Source organism: Colletotrichum karsti, assembly GCF_011947395.1.
Source record: "Colletotrichum karsti strain CkLH20 chromosome Unknown Scaffold50, whole genome shotgun sequence".
Taxonomy (NCBI): Eukaryota; Fungi; Ascomycota; class Sordariomycetes; order Glomerellales; family Glomerellaceae; genus Colletotrichum; species Colletotrichum karsti.
The window spans coordinates 63,311-80,182 of record NW_024065950.1 but is presented as its reverse complement, the minus strand read 5'-3'; the positions used below and the strand labels follow the sequence as shown (position 1 = coordinate 80,182).

The window sequence follows — 16,872 nt, the reverse complement described above, 5'->3', positions numbered from 1 at the left end:
ACGCTACTGGACCTCACCGGCGGTCAAGAAGGCGCGGGACTGTCGTTCGCTGAATTGAATTGACTCTAGGAGAGTGGATGACGGAGGCAAAACGTCAAAGCTGGCGGCTGGGAATGTCCCTGGAGCACCGAGGACGAAGGGAATGGCCCGCCCCGCCACGATGAGTTCAAAAAGATGGGAGGAGAGCCAGAAAAGTCTTGTCGTCGTCTGAGTAAGAAGGCAAAAGTAATAGAGGCGCTGTTATGGACGGACAGCGCAGGGATGAGGCTGGCGGTGGTGGTCGAATAGACGAAGCATTTTGAGCAAATGTTTGTCACTAATACCTTCAAATCGAATGCGACTGGACGGATTAACCCTGGATAGTAAAGCCACCAGAATGGAACGCAGGAAGCATCCAACAGCCGCCTGTAGAAAACAATCAAAACCGAAGACTTCCAATGGAGAAAGAACGAAAGCGAAATGGAAAACGAAAGGTGGAAGGCGCTGAGAAAGCGGACGGTCGGCCCAAAAGGTGGGCCTTCCCATGCACCAACCCTAAAACGGCCTTAGCGCCATCGGTACTTTGTACTTGCGGGTCCTCTCGGCTCAATTGGAGCGTGCGCGAGGGAAAGACCCACTGCAAGGGATCACGGACCAACGGCGGGGTCAACGGTCGTCTTTTTTTTTTTTTGTTTTTTTTTTTTTTTGCCCACCACGTTTTTGGCAGTCAAACCTCGAATCTCCACTCAACTCCAGAGCCCTGGCGTCTCTCTGATACTTCGACATCGGACAGCCTCTCGAGACCATGTCGTCTTTACTTCTATGGAACTCAATCCACTTTGAACTGCCGATGGGACGCATCGGAGCCCTCACATACACGAGTCGACACTCGCCCTCAGCTTCTCGTCGTCAAACTCCTTTCCCCTGCGTTTCTCGGAAACACCTCCTCCACGGTCAACTTCAACGTCGAACTGCCTGTCGAACCGCCTGCTACCGACGAAAAGCAAACAGATTCCTGTCATCCACCGGCCCCGACGACTGTCGTCAACATGTCATCTATCAATGATCCACCGCATGTCTCACTCTACGCTGCCCGAGAGGCCATGTTTCTGCATGTCTCACTCCTGTACCACCCTCCCTGGTGATCGCCCACGCTACCGATACGCTTTCACGCCTGCCCCACCCCCCTCCGCTGCCCGGCGCTTGTTTGGCGACATTCTCCTCGGCCTTCTATCCTAGATAGAGTCAACCCCCAGAGTTGGATGGTGTGAACGGCTCGCGCGGGCTCTGCACACAGACCACTCAACCCCACTCGAGATATCAGATTCCGATATTGTCGACACTTTCACCAAAATGTGTGTTGACCCGTCTTGACGGCATCTACCTGATTTGCTCTGGATACTCGACCTTACTCTCGTGAGAAACTAGCAACGGAGCATCAGGGCACTGCTTGATTGCTCACTCGCCCGCGTTACTTGATCGAGATACGCGCAGAGGATCCTGAGGATGCAAAGGGCCTTGACTGGCCGTCAACCTTGATACAGACATGGCTGCACCGCAAGCCTCGACGACGCGTCGTCGAACCAACAACTAGAAGCACCAACAGCGACAAGAAGTCATCTTTCATCTTCACATCGAATTAGAACTTTGGTGATGACGACCCAGGCCGGTCTAGTCTACTAGCTGGCACACCCTTTCGAGTCTCAGCCTGGATCTAATTCCCATAAAATCCGGGCAAGATGGACTATGGATTCAAGCCATTCTCGCAAAGCACCAACCAACGACTTTATTCTCCGGCTGGGCAGGCAATGATACGCTCCCAAAGCCCGTCTGTTTCGTCTGCTTACCACCACAATATCGTCTGATGAGAATACGTCGCGCCAGCAACCGACTCGCGAGCCTGCCGTCTCGTGAAATTGGGGGCGTGGGGTTGTACCCAAACTACAGAAAGAAGCCATTTGGAAGACTTCCATTCGCAATCAGTGCTACGCCACTTCCAATCTCCCAGGTCCTGTCTTGGGCCGAAACAGGAGTCTGGAGATGGCCTCGTTCCTAATTCAGATCCGCTCCATCATCGACTATTGCCTCCGTCTCACGTAACGCAACCAACCACCAGCGATAGGGGGAAGCCTGTCGTTTTGTCTCTTCGGTGTCGAAACTATCTCGTTGCCGCCATTGGTTCCAACCGAAATGGATTTTCTGGGCAGCAAGGGGTTCAACCCCTTTCTTCGGTCGTGATTGGCTCCTTCTCACGCAATATTGTCCAATCATCTGGCCCGTCCGAGACATTTTCCCACCTTCCATCCTGTGGCCCTGAGCGACCATTTCCCCTCATGCATGTCTCTCCTTACCCGCAGCTTTTGGAAACGGCTCTTTACCAATCGACGCGTGGGCTCGACGACGATATTTCTCAATCTGGACGGACCGGAGGGAAAGGAGGTGATACTGGCGTCATGAACCTTAGTCAGGGATGACCGTCTCATCTAATGTTTGGCCATTTGACGTTCTCCCCGCAACGGCCGCGAGCGAAAATGACAGCTCCCGTTGCACATGGCCCGACATGGAGCAACCTTGACAGGTCGAGCACGGTGCATGACGAGCACGGTGTCCGAGAAAAACGAAAGAAAACAACATGCAAATGCGCCGACCAGAGCTTGGTACGCCTAGCTCGAAATGCCTTGTATGCAAGACAACGAGAATAGCAGCAGACCCTCGCGCGGCCCAGATCGACCCATCACCGATCCTAGAGCGGCCGTGCAAGCAGGACCGCCGCAGCAGGGTATCCGGCAGTGGAATCACGGGACCGACTCACGAGGCCAGGCAGCGTGTCCGTCAACGTCAGTTCGATAACGGCGACCAAATGACAGCGCAGCCGGCAGAACAGAGCAGCTGAAACCTGCAGCTCGCCTGTGGCGACTGTTATGCGCTGGCCGCGTCTAAAACAGGCTCAATCCAGGGTCGACAAACGAGCCTGCGAGAGTCGACGTCGGCCACCGAAGCGAGAGACGACGTGCAGGAAGCAATTCGCAACGGCGTCCTGGGTGGCGCTCAGAGTGACGGTAGTGAGGCAACCTGAAGCCACAAGGGCCACTTCACACATGCACTCCGCCACGCGCCTCATCCGGAGCCCTTGCAATCGTCTGGTTGTGAGGCTGGTGACGTGGCACTCAGGTCCCGACGGAGCGGGTCTCGGGTGGCTCAGTGCCCAGGTTTGCCAACGGAGCCGGGCTCGGTTGACCAAGAAATCTGCGGCCCTGTGTGGCTTTACCCGGCTTTGGCGAAATCGCAGATCTTCTGGCTTATTCTCGGCCCAGGAGGAAAAAGTACTCGGTACTTGCGGCGGTGAGGTCAAGATCGTCTCGCTGACTCCGAAAAACGACGTACGAAACCTGGCATTCCGACGACGACGAGATTGAACCACAAACGAGTCGCCCGCAGAAGCGAGACTGGAGCAGTGATGAAATCGGACAGACTTTCGCTCTTCTCGTCTCTGCAATCGCATCGAAACCTCGCAACACACCGGGCCCTTGTCGGTTCTCCAATCGTAGCCGCCAGAGATCCCGCGACCGGGGGTCTCCTTCATGAGGACAGGGGTTTCTGCACCCTGATTGGTCAAAAGGCTCATGAGACAACAGGGATGCCCAATCTTAGAGTCCTTCAGTGAGTAACGTGACGACGTCGAGGTGCGAGGGCACGCAGATGGATGCTCTTCTTCACACCCATCCGGGCGGTTGGAGGGCAGAGTTTTCACTATCTTCTCGTGCGATTCCGCACAGACGAAGGAACTAGACTTTTGACCGCCCGTGCCCATTGCTGGCGTTTTTTTATTTTCCGCAGAAGCGGGATTAGCGCGCTGAAGCGGGATGGCGAGGACGCTTAAGGAGGCCGGCTCAGAGCTAAGATGCTTGGGTCTCGCGGGAGCTGAGGGGAAGGCTGGTTCTCAGCTGGCATCGAGCTGATGCGTTGGCATCGCTTTCTACTTATCGACGCCTTGTTCGTGGGTAAGGCGTTTCGTTAGGGGAGCTGTGGTTATTCCTCCATCTCCCCTTACCCTTTGCGCACGTTCGCTGGGCGTACTGATGAGAGGTTGAACCGGAGCTGAGAGACTCAGTTGGTGATGACTTTGCGCTTCCGGCTTGCGTTTCGACCACCTCCCATGGAGTCCTCGTGTTGGACGAAGCGAATAGGCGCGACTTTACCCATTGGCCGTTCTTCTGATACCGTTGGAACGAAACGCCGCCTACGGATCCCTATAGGACTCTCCTCCCATGCATCTTTGCGGCGTGGGCTTGTTTGTCGGAGCTGACTGGGCAGCGAAGTCCTTCCTTTATGGACTCCGGACAGAAGTTCGTTCCTTGGTTTCTTTTGGATTCGAGGATCCGGTCGTGAAGGAGTGACCCCCCGCCAGCCTGCAAGACCCCCCTTTTTTGACATGTTTACTGGACCCGCGGGATAGAGTCTAAGGAAGGCTGACGTGGGCTGGTGTTGGTCTGGTCTGGTTCTCGAGGGTGGGGTCTGGAGAGGTCGGCGGATGTGGTGTGGGTTGTCCGGACTGTTGGGTCGGCGGCGGGATGAGGGGGTTGAGGTTGGTTGATGAGGACTGGCAGGGAAAGGTTTTGAGGTAGGAGGAGGAGGAGGTATGTTGCAGCGTGCTGAGAATGGGATTTGCGTGACGATTCGACACAAGTATATTGAATGGCCTATATATTCTAGGCATTAAGCTGACACAGCGTGACTTTGGTCTGTAGAGGGAATTTGCTGTTTGGCACTACCTGATGATATGTGAGGTACACCACACATCGAAGGCAACTTTTGTGCTGGCAACGATTCCTCGGGCCGTAAATCAAATCCTGACTCTGTGATGCCATGCCATGCCGGCATCGTCCATCACTGTTCTTCGCCCTCACCGTCGTCGTATTCAGTATCGGTATATTGGTCCTCTCCCTCCTCCACTTCGACCGGGTCAGGATACGGTACGAATTCGTTGCGGGTCTCTTACACGTCTGCTCCAAAGAGTCAGCTAGCGCAACTATATGCCGCTCGTACAACCCCCGGCGAATATGGCCGTTGCGTGCCCCTTTTATACTCCAGTGCGTGATTAGCGGTTCGGCGTTCAATCTCGGACCATTTTCTCGGCGGTTGAGGTGGTACTTAAGGGGTATGTTCTGCATGCTTTGAGTCGAATCAGCAAGCCTTGCCTTCTGGCCATCTTGGTAGAAGAACTTGCCGGGTCTGATTTTTTCCTGGTCTCCGGAAAGTAGCGGATCTTTTCTGCATTTGTTCGGTTGTTCGTGGTTTCGCCGTGGATTCGGAAGTTCTGCTGTGAGATGTAACCTGGTATCCGGGGATGAACACACCGCGAGAGATGGCGTCTGACGGAGATGATGGGGGAGGATGGCGGGATGGGTTCTGGTTTGGACGCCTACTCTGCTGTGCTTCCATGCTTAGGGAACGGTTCTTCATGAAATAAGACTTCGCGACGGATCGAAGTCTACTTGGGAAACCAAGGTGTCATTCATTCACGAGGTACAATACATCTGGTTGACAAAGAATGATTTGTATGCTCGGGCAATTAAATAGGTTTCGTGATATTGGTATCGGACCACGGGAGATGGTGTGTATAAATCACGGATCATTAAGGGTTTTGTCACCGATTCTCTCCCAACAAATGTTGCTGTAACTATTGCTGCAGATCTCCTATAAGAGAGTAACCTGTGGAAGAGGGCCTCTCACTTTCCCAACTTGTGACTATTCACCTTCATGACCTCCATATGGGTTTTGGTGTTGAAGGTGGACCGGAACAGGCGTCTCTCTCCGGCGTCCTGGCTGTTGTTCGTGTATTCTCATCGACGCGATGTCGCATGCTCTGGCAGTCCAATACAAGTAGACGGCGCTGCTGCATATGAGGGTCGAATATCAAACATGTAGCCAAATCGGTGAATCAGTCACATGGGGATGGCGTCACGTCATATCCGCCTGCTGAGAGGGAAGCGTGCGATGCTTGCGAGTACCAGAAAGCCCAGCAATCACTCCCCAAGCTTTATAGAGGAAGCCACCGCAAACCGTCATTGCCCTTGTAGCAATGGAGTCAGATGGGGTTGAACTTTCGATGGCAGTCGTATTTAAATAACGCTCAGGGCCTTATCCACCCGGAGTTCAGGCGCCATCGTCAATGTGGCCTCTAGTGTATTGATCCACTATGGTGGGTCGCCTAGAGTTCTCAGCACATCAGTCCCTAGTGTGATCATAACGAACTTCAAACAAGACGACAAGCCCAGATCTCAACCCTTCCAGTGATACAACTTTGAGAATAGGCCAAAGACAATCCGGACGCCGAGTAGAGACATCTAAGTTTCCAAGGCGTCTTGAAAAGGCCAACTGCCAAACTATCCGACCTCGGACCACTTGTCCAAGCCCGTAAGAATGCGGCTATCAACTCATAGATCCGAATGTCTGAGTCTGGGATATGCAAAGAACCCAGCAGCTTGCCGGATGGATGGATGGGTTCTCGATGAAGTTCAATATATAGTCGTCCGGGGCATTGAACTATGTACGCCACGTTGCCTTGCGGTGGCCCTAAGTGAGCCATTCTAGACCAAGAGTTGTTCGAGGGCCGTGTGGATCTCATTGAAGGTCTTTCCGCGGTGCTTTAGACATCTTGCTTGCAACTGGAGGTCTCGCACTCAGCTATAAGAGAGGCTCTCAATTGTGATCATGAAGATCAGGCTCTCCAGTCCCGCTTCCACCTCGATATCGTGACAAAAACCCCTTTTGTTAGGATGTGCAGAGTGGCACATGCTTGAGGGCCGGCGATAGGGTGCATGGCTTGGTGCAAGGTTATATGCCGTTGTATGTCAAACCATGCAGCCAGCCAATTGAGACCGGTATACCAGAGGAGAATACCTGCCAAGTGGCAATGAGGACGGACGAAGAGAGGGGAATTGTGCGGTATGCTTTTCATCTGCCGGTCGAAGACTGGGTATCTCAACCGAGTGAGAGTCGGGGGGATGAGGACGGACTGAATGGAAACTTAGCGAAGACAACCGTCGACGTGCTTAGTGCCGTTTTCGGCCTGCGATGATCAGAAAGTCGGCCAACTTTTAACTTTTATACTTATTTCGTGTATTTACTCTGTGTGAACCCAATGTCGAACGAAGACCCGGAGTCCCAGCTACTCTACGCATCGTCTCCTTTCAGCAAGCCGAGGAACGCAGTCTTCATACCGAACCAGGAGATGTCGAACTGCCTTCCCAACCCTGGAGTCATATGCAGTATATAAGTGCGATGGACTTCAGAAGTTTCCGTCTAAGGCACCGCGTGTATGTCGTCGGCACAAATCCTCGATGGTAGGGAGTTTCGCGCCACCGGTGCGATGCGACCAGTTTGGACCCTGTTCCGTGTCGACTAAAGCTGATCACGGCTCAGATTCTCTATCCAGACGATTGCCTCCGTCAGACAATGAGTAGCTCATGAGATATTCAGCGGAGAATAAGTGAAGACAGGCGAGACACGATGGAAGTGAAGAGGAAAATCATGTAGGCTGGCCCAAGAATCCGGTGTACTCCGGTGATAGACTGACTCTACCGGAGTCCAATCATATTCTCGGCCATGCGCGTTGCCGCAAACGACCATATCGCCGGTTACGCCCAAAACAGCTGGCCATCGCGGCTTTTATATATGTCTGGCGACGAAATTCTGTTACACTGCTTGCTGGCAACACCCCTCGTTGCTATGATTCACCTTATCTACCGCGGATGAATAGACTGAGATCATGCTAAAATAGATATTAAAAGCCTACGTGAGTTGGCAGAAAAGTCTTGTTGAAACAGTATTTAATTTTCCCAAGACATGGTGTCCTGTATGTGAGATTGCCTCACACAGGCTTACGATTAGATACTTCAAGAACCGGAAGCATGACGGAGGACAGAGACTCAGAGAACTTTACGAATATGCTAAACAGCGATACCCATCAAGCAACGACGGCGACGGACGGAGTGGCGGGGTCGGGTTTTATTCGAGCTGCGTTCACACTCAGAAGAGTCGATCTAGGGTGTAGAGCTTTGAAAAACGTCCATCGTCACTACTCTCTTCATTTTCCTGCTCAGGATCTTCTTCGCACGTGTGAAGCAGCCACCGTGAAAGCGGCCGCACTGCCGGTCGATGGCCAATAAGTAAGTCCCGGATTGTGAGCGCGCTGCAGTGCTTTTGCCTTCTGAGCTAGCTCTGTCTTCCTCTCCGTTCCTAGGTACTCATCATCACATCCCATGAGGTACTGACCCTGGATCTAGGCAGAATAAGAAACCAGACTTCAATCAGATAGATAGGCGGAACGGTGACATCGTGATGCCTCCGGCTGTTAGCATGGGGACCGGCTATATAAACATCAATCCAGTGATTCAGTCATCGCTTCGCTGTCGAGATGATTGAAAGACTCTTGTCGCGATACAAAAAAACTTTTGGTTCTATTCCATTACTGTGAAAATATCTGGTTGAGAAGACGCGCGTTGTCTCCCACTGTCCTGTCTGTAGACTGGGACCTGTCATTCTTCGAGTTTTGCGTTTGCGTCCCCATCTTCATCGTCGTAGACCATAACGCCTTCCAGCTCCCCCGGACATAGTATACAGACCCCCTTCGCCATCACGAGTCCTTCGCTTAGCGCAACTAAGCAGCGAAACGCTTCGCTCTGGCTTCCATCCTCGCCTTTTCGGCAGGGTCGACAGCAGCACTGCGTCTCTCGCCGCCACCGCCGCCGCGGCCACCACCACCACCACCACCACCTTGACGACCACCGCCCTGGCGGTTGTTCCTGTTACCTCTGCCGCGGGGCCCACGGCCGTCGGTGCTCTGGCGCTTGGCGTCACGGCCCTGCTGCTCGTCGTTACGTTCAGGGCGTCCGCGCTTGGGACGTCTTTCGGGGAGAGCGGAGTCAATTGCCGAGGTGTTAGCTTTGTCGTCTTCGCCGAAACGCTTCGCGCGCTCCGCCTTCTTCTTGGCCTCTTCGTCCTCCTCGACAATACCGAAGCGCTTGGCACGCTCGGCGCGTTTTTTGGCTTCTTCTGAGGCGTCGGTGGCGCCGAGGTTGAGCGCATAGTTCTCCTTGGGCGCGGCCTCCTCCTCGGGCTTCTTCTCTTCGGTGGTGGTCTCCTCGGCCGTCGCGGCAGGCGCGGCCTCGGGGGCAGCCTCAGCAGGCGCAGGCGCGGCGGGCTCAGCGGCGGCAGCTGGGGCGGGAGAAGGTTCGGCGACGGCCGGTACAGGCTCGGCGACGGGCTTGGGAGCGTCGCTGGCCTTGGCAGGAGCGGGCTCGTCGTCGCTATAATCGATCTCGTCCTCTTCTGCGGCGGCTGCGACAAAAGTTAGCGTTGGTCGTCGCGATCGCATTCATTCCATCAACGTACCAGGCGCGGCCTCCTTGTCGTTCTCCTTCAGGCGGTTGACCAGGTCAAGCTTATTGCCGGTGGCGGGAAGACTTCTCTCCTGGAGAAGCTTCTTCAGCTCAGGAACCTTCAATGAGCTGTAGTCGGTGGCCATGTTTGCGACTCAGGGGGCTGGGATGTAGCGAATAATGTAAAATTGATTAATTGATGGATTGCGCAAACGTCTGGAGGAACGCGCAAGCGGAGATGGGAAGAGATTGATGACGAGAAGAAGTGGAAATGGTGGAGGGAGGGCGTCGTTGATGATCGTCGGGGGTTATGACGATTTTTGAGGCGCGTCGTTGCTGCTTTGGTTCGCGGGACGACAAGCGACAGACGGCAGGCGACATGACAGCTCCTTCCTCTTGCTGCCAGAGCTGGTGGAGGTACGTACCTACTGCGCGCGAAGCTAAGCGAGGAATGATTGCAGGAGCACGGGCCACTGTTCCTGCATGAGCCGAAATGGCAGTTGCTGCTTGCTGCTTGCAACTGGTGATGGCATTTGACGTTGGGAAAGACAATGGCGATGAAGAGTCTTTGTGTGTACGAGCTGTTGTTTTCCGTTGAAGAAACAAGACAAAGGATTATCAACGTGTTTCCTCCACAGTTGTCTTGGTTCTCGATGTTTGTCTCATTTGTTTTGTTTTAACATCAAACGGCAGCACGGATGTTTTGACAGGTCTTCATCGCCAGATCGATGAGAGCTCAAATACAACATGGTGGACTGAGTGAGGTTTACCGAAGAAAAGTTCTTCAACAGCTAAGTATTATATCCTCCGCGGCAATATACCATCGTTATTGTCCTCGTGTGACCGAGTCCAGGGTCCAGCTGTCACGGCTGAAGCTTGCCTTGCTCCGCGTTGAAACTGACTCAAGCTCACGTCCATCGGAACTCGGGTGACGTTGTACAAACAGAGCCGCAGTTGATCTTCAACCTAATTGACTCGTCTATGCTTCTGTCATCCGTTAAGAAAGCGACATCATGGCTGCTACTTCATCTCGTTCTCTGCTCTTGAGGCTGGCGTTAACTGGGACCATGGCTGCGATCAAAACTCAATTCGACGTTGACGCGCGTCGATCATGTGTCGACTGCGTCAACGGGGCAAGAGTTCTTGCCTGATGTGCAATGCAGGAGTCCGCCTATTGTCTTCAGACCACGTCTCGAGCTTACGTAGGTACGTTGCGTGATAGTAAAGATGGAACGGCAGATCCACCGACATGGAAGCTGTCTCCAAGGACGTCCTGGACGAGTCGATGTTACTATCGACGTCGTCTGGCCCGTGTACTTAGTGAACATCGTGCATACGCAGGAAATACTTTGTAAAAGACTCGAGCGATGATGATTAATGCGTCAGGCCAGAACGCATAGAATTGTTCATAGAAAAGGCACGTGCGAACGGCGCAACAACTGGCTCTTTCCTTCCTGCCATTCCGTGAAAATGCTCCTTCCCCCCTTCCCGCTTTTCCAAGTATTTTTAGCCAATCAAAACTCACCAACTTAATCGGCGGTCCGTGCCCGGGTCCACAGGGCGCAAACGGTTGGTTCACTTAAGGTACCCGACCCAGCCCTGCCTGCCTCCTGCCTCTGAAAGTGCTGCTACCCCGGATTTCTGGAGGGCTGCTCCACTGATTGGACCTTAATCGACCGAGTCGATGAATCGTCGTGCCTTTTTTGCTCCTTTTCTGCCCCCTGTCGCCTTGTCAAGCTGTGTGTTGTCCATGAGCTGAGATCAAGCTCTCCCGCCCCATCACCAAGCCCTACTTTTTGTATACCGGTTCCGCGGGCCATGACATGGCCTAGACATTAGCTTGAATTAGGCTCGCCGGAGCCGATTACCACTCGTGTTCGTGTTCCTACTCCCGTCCCCGTTCCGTTCCCTCACGATCCCGCATTTCCCTGGGTCACGCCGCCACCGAGACTCGCCACGGGCCCTCCAACTGCTTTGCGACAAATCACACTGTTGCCCAACATGACGCGCCGTATAGTAAGTGGCACCAGACCTGCTCCCGCGATGCGCGCGCTGATGACTCGCCCCTAGGTGCGCACAATAATCCAGCTCACGGCTGTGACGCTGTTGACGTTCCTCGCCGTCTTCTTCCTCGACCGCAATTTCCGAGTCCTTCCCAAGTCGATGCACCACTACATGCCCCAGCATCACCATGGCCTGATCGTCACCGATATAACAATAACGAAATGCTCCAACATCAACGTCTTCTCCTCATGCAAGCTCGACGTCAACAAGTGGCACCGCATCGAGAAGGACCTCTATCTCGGCAAATCATGGACACAAAGCGCATACGTCCACATTGCGCGCAAGAAAGAGGAGGAGCTCGTCCCTGAAGATAAGGTCGTCATGGACGTCTCCGTCGGTAGACTGGACCCTACAACCACGAAGAAGGGAGAGGAGGACGAGAGATGGGAGAGCCGACCGTACGGCTTGTGGGTGAAGCGCTCCTCCAACCAGAAGGACAGCGACTCCAAGAAGGCCATCACTGGCGTCGACGTTCTCTTCGGTGACGATGCCGTCGAAGCGCGCGATGGCTGGCAGATCGTGGGCACACCCTTGCTTCTACCTCTGAGCGACGATGTTCCCGTGACACAACTCACGGTTCGAAGAGGTAGCCAGAAAGAGCCGGTCAAACCGCGCCCGCGCATTGCTGAGAACGGCAAGTTCAAGATAGTCCAGCTTGCCGATCTCCACCTCAGCACTGGCGTCGGGAAATGTCGCGATGCTATGCCTGAGGGATACAATGGCGGCGTGTGCGAAGCGGACCCCAGAACGCTCGACTTCGTGCAAAAGGTTCTCTTCGAGGAGAAGCCTCACCTGGTCGTACTCAGTGGAGACCAAGTCAACGGTGAAACGGCGCCTGACGCGCAGTCGGTAAGTGACACATTGCGACAGTCTAGACGTGAGCTGAGCTGACCACACAGGCCATTTTTAAAATCGCTCAAATCCTCATCAAGATGAAGATCCCCTACGTCTCCATTTTTGGTAATCACGACGATCTTCACCTCCCGCGCAGCGCTCAGATGCAAATTCTCGAATCCTTGCCGTATTCCCTGGCACGGGCCGGCCCGGAGGAAATTGACGGTGTCGGCAACTACTACGTCGAGGTCCTTGCTAGAGGCAAGTCTGACCATTCGGCGCTGACGCTGTACATGCTGGACTCTCACGCCTACTCGCCCGACGAGAGGAAATATCATGGTTATGATTGGATCCACCAGAACCAGATTGACTGGTTCAAGAAGACGGCTTCTGGCCTTAAGCAGGCGCATAAGCAGTATACTCACGTACACATGGATCTGGCATTCATCCACATTCCCCTGCCAGAGTACAGGGATCAAGACCTTGCTCTCAAAGGCGAATGGAGGGAGGGCGTTACGGCACCCAACTTCAACTCTGGTTTCCGAGACGCCCTGGTTGAGCAGGGTGTCGTCATGGTCAGCTGTGGCCAGTAAGTCTCCCGTGTCCAGTCAGAAGCTTCCTCTAACAGTGCTACGCAGCGACCACGCAAACGACTACTGCTCGCTCTCAAAAGACGCGTCAAATAAGCCCGCGCTGTGGATGTGCTACGCCGGTGGCGTGGGCTTTGGCGGGTACGGAGGCTATGGCGGTTACCACCGCCGGATACGCGTGTTCGAAGTCGACACCAACCAGGCCCGTATTACAACGTGGAAGCGGGTGGAGTTTGGCGACACCGGCAAGAGAGTCGACGAGCAGATGATCGTCGACGAAGGCAAGCCGGTGGGACTGAGGGCTGGCTAACAAACGTTCGACATCGTTGTGACGCGGCTTGAAGCGAAACACGGAAAATTGGAGTTCAACTGGTACTGGAGTCTGGGTTGAATTATTTTTACGCGCCCGAAGGCATTCGGGTGGATGGGGAACCCATAGCATGTGTTTTTTCTTGAATCATATAATGGATCGGCATCCAGGACAGAGGTGTGGGTGGTGTAACGAACGACATGTGTACGTATTTGGTAAACTATGTGACGGCCATCTGATCCTGCATCGACGAACTCTGATATGATGAACTGCCCATGTGGGTGTGGGCTGTGACGGCTGCCTGGTTTCCTGGCACCTCCGGGTGGCTGCTGCAGACACCCTACTTGTTTTCCATCCTACTGCCACCGGTGCCCTGGTAACTGTACTAATTATTGAAGATTAATCGTTTACAAGTAACGGTAAAGCCGTTGATCCGAGCAGTTTTGCCACTGGCCGTTTGTGATGTCGTTCTTTTTATGCTTAATGATGATATCTCTGCTGCAAGTCCAGAGATGGATATCGAGAAGGCACGGGCAAGTCGGTTTTGACATATTGCGATGGAGATCGTGTGAGGTCACCAAGGTTGTTTGAGGGTTTTCCGCATCATTGCCCTGATATGAATACGTTCTTCGCCACCACCTACAAGAGGAGAGGCCTGTCGCGATCGACGTGGCCGGTTGTATAGGGTGTCCAGATGCGAGAGATAGTGGGAAACGCCCCGTCTTCTGAGAAGGGGGGTGTGAGCCATCTGAGGTTTCCATTCTCTGAGAAAGGGGTGTGGCAAGGACCGCTACCTTGGTACCCCTTAGACTTCAGAAGGATTACCTCGCCGTCTCGATGACTCTTACAAGATTGAATTGTGTGTGATATGCACTCTCCATGTGAACATTATGTACCGCCCAGGTGGCAGTAGATGTCGGTAGGCGCCAGTGGCGTGAAGTCTGAGCAGAGCCTCCTTTTTGATAAAGACTGTAATGAAGGTATCGTGATATTACCTTTCAAAATCTGTGAGAACGGTTCTCATAGCACTGTCGAACTCTTCCCATTTGAAGTACAGGGGCTTCGTTAGAATGCGGCTCTCATGGTGGTCTCGCTGTTGCGGCTCGGCCTTCCAGTCCATCCTCACGAGCACCCTTCGTAACCCTGTCCTCAGAAAGGACGGTGGCTGTGACACCGTTCGAGTCTACGCCCACTCGCGTTAGCCGTAAAGAGTAAAAGCAGAGACCCAAAGGTGGTTTGCCGAAGACGATTTCGTCAGCGGTAGATCGTCGGCGAAAGGTCTGGCCCAGATAGCCCTATCTGATCCTCGAATCTGAGTGAACGGAGACAGACGCGGCGTCCCAGCCCGCGCGGACATGTATGAACGCCGCGTGGATTTTGGCTGACGGAGGAATTCGAGATGAGGGCGAGTGCGCAGGTTTTCTGGTAAGCCCAGGAGTATCTATTGTATGTCAGTTCTCGTGTCGAGGTACTTTCTCGTCAAGCTGAGCGGCTCTGCTCCTGCCAGGCGTTTGATCACTGCCCATTCCTGTATTACCTTATGCTCTGCAGCATTTCCGCTCCGAGAAAGAGTGCCCACTCCCCACCGTTTCTTTCCAGGGTAAAGGCGAGCAAACCTGCCTTCTTTTCCCTTGAAAATTCTGCATCATCCCGCCTTCACATCGAGTGATCGATTGTTTTCTCTCCCCCCACACCATCAGAATCATCCCCCATCTTCCAAGAAGAAGTCGTGGGTAGGGAACTCGGATTCATCAAACGCACACTGTGCCGACTGAAAGCAGTTCGTTGTCGACAAATCGACCTCGAATTCGGTTCTCCTGGATCGTCGTCGAGCGTCTGAAAAAAACTTCGCAGCGGCACTTGCTGTCAGCTGTGACAGGTCAAGCCAACCCACCCTCGTGGACTCAGGTATGTCCCTCTCTCTCCAGCTTTCGTTGGGCTTTTCTTCCTCTCCTTATTCATTTTTCTTGTGCACATTTCGTGTACATGTTTCCTTCTTGTCGTCAAGTCTGATTTTTGATATCATCAGCCACATACCCCGTCAACCATTCCCACCTTTACCCCAGACGAAGCACCCATTGCGTCGGTAACTGGATCGGAAATGGGCTCTGACTGAACGCCGCCTGCTTCTTCGCATCCGCTGCGAGCGGTGTTTGAGTACGTTGTTTGAAGCCATAAAATACTTACACCCAACCCCCCTCCCCCCTCTCTTTGGACATCACATCATTTTCTCACATCTCTGTGATCATATCAGTCAGTAAGGATGGATTCGAATCAGTGGCCACCTGGGTTCAGCGGAGGGAAGTCCAAGTCGGTCACTTTACGTGAAGCTGAGCGGCCTTCCGTGTGGAAGGCTTATCGGCCGGTTCCGAAACACCTCCAGGCCCTGGAACCAGCCCAGAAAGCACCGACTTATCCAATGATGGACTACAAGTCCTCCATTTATGGAAGAGTCGGCGGCGCATCTGATCTGGTGGGCTTGTCACCGGCAAATGCGCCTGGCCCTGTTGACGATGAGGAGTGGAAGCGCCTTTTCAACTTTGAACGCTATGCTGCCGAAAATACACCGTCCGCGTCGGCCGAGCGGAATGAACAGCCTGCCAATACCGAGCATCGTTCTCCCGTCGAGCCGAAGGTCGCACAGTCCAACTCCGAACAGGACTGTAGTCGAGCTTCGCAGGACCAGGCTCTCAATGGCCAGGACACCGGCGCCCAGATGGAGGCTGAACCGGCAGTAAAGAGGGCTCGCGTCGAAACACAGTCCCCTGCCGAGAACCTGCCGCGATGTTCTCCAAACCATCGAGCTGAGCCTAGAGTTGGAGACCAGATTGCTCCAATGACTTGGCAGCAGGGACAGCAACGTGCGCCTCAATGGTAAGATCTTCATCCGCACCTGAGCAGGCAATGACTTACACAAAACCATTGTTAGCAGCCCTCGGTTGCCGAAGTGCTCCCAGTCCTCGGCAGAGTTGGTGCAGGCGATGGCTTCGATGCGTGCGCCGAATCAGGCGCCGAATGCTGAGAAACCGTTGCGTTTCACCACATGCTCAGGCGTTGGTGTTTCTTTGCCGACTGGACCGGCCCACGTTCCCGCCATCACTAGACTGGCCCCCGTTCCTGGCACCGAGTCTTCAGGTGAACTCGTGAACGCGAGGATGCCGCTGCAGCTGTTGCGGGCCGGGATCGAGCAACAGAGCGCTCGTAAAGAGGCACTTCGCAGGGATCTTCGGACAAAGCCCTACTTCTGCCCGTGCCAAAACCGTCAAGCTCCAGCTGAGGCTAGCGGTTCGCAAGAGCTGACATCGAAGCATCAGCAGTCGCCTGCGCCCGTTGTGACTTTCCAGACCCCGGGTACAGCTAGGCCATATGACCTGCCATGGGTGTTGGTAGCTGAGGGGACTACTCCTCAACCTGGCGCTGTTCTCAGAAGGGAGCCACAACACTGACGAGATGCTCGGAAGAGTTGAAGCAGTCAATAATGGGGATATGTTCTCATTTCTGTCGCATGTTTTCCCTTGCGTTTGTGTTGTCGGTTGGTGGCAGGAGAGTTTCCTGGTATGGATATCAGCGTCGCATTCATCAAAGAACGGTACGTGTGGGATTAGATCGCAGGCAAGTCCTCTGATGATCTGGTCTTCTAGACTGACAATGTCTAGACGCAGAAAAGGCTGCCCCAGATGAACAGACCTTTCCGCCGGGAGGTCTTACTTTT

At 53.9% G+C, this 16,872-nt stretch overlaps 3 protein-coding genes across 3 annotated transcripts; 2 read left to right on the top strand and 1 right to left on the bottom strand.

Annotated features, from left to right (window-relative positions):
• Positions 1-8,641: 8,641 nt before the first annotated feature.
• Positions 8,642-9,508, bottom strand: CkaCkLH20_11677 (uncharacterized protein; the record flags this gene model as incomplete). The annotated part of the gene is made up of 2 exons (XM_038894391.1): positions 8,642-9,321; positions 9,376-9,508. 2 exons carry the CDS (start codon positions 9,506-9,508, stop codon positions 8,642-8,644), a joined length of 813 nt encoding a protein of 270 aa, XP_038740239.1.
• A 1,843-nt stretch (positions 9,509-11,351) lies between these two features.
• On the top strand, positions 11,352-13,160 carry CkaCkLH20_11676 (calcineurin-like phosphoesterase; the record flags this gene model as incomplete). Its single annotated transcript, XM_038894390.1, has 4 exons — positions 11,352-11,378; positions 11,433-12,275; positions 12,326-12,849; positions 12,899-13,160. 4 exons carry the CDS (start codon positions 11,352-11,354, stop codon positions 13,158-13,160), a joined length of 1,656 nt encoding a protein of 551 aa, XP_038740238.1.
• A 2,419-nt stretch (positions 13,161-15,579) lies between these two features.
• CkaCkLH20_11675 (uncharacterized protein) lies at positions 15,580-16,606 on the top strand (the record flags this gene model as incomplete). Its single annotated transcript, XM_038894389.1, has 2 exons — positions 15,580-16,034; positions 16,090-16,606. 2 exons carry the CDS (start codon positions 15,580-15,582, stop codon positions 16,604-16,606), a joined length of 972 nt encoding a protein of 323 aa, XP_038740237.1.
• Between the last annotated feature and the right edge of the window lie 266 nt (positions 16,607-16,872).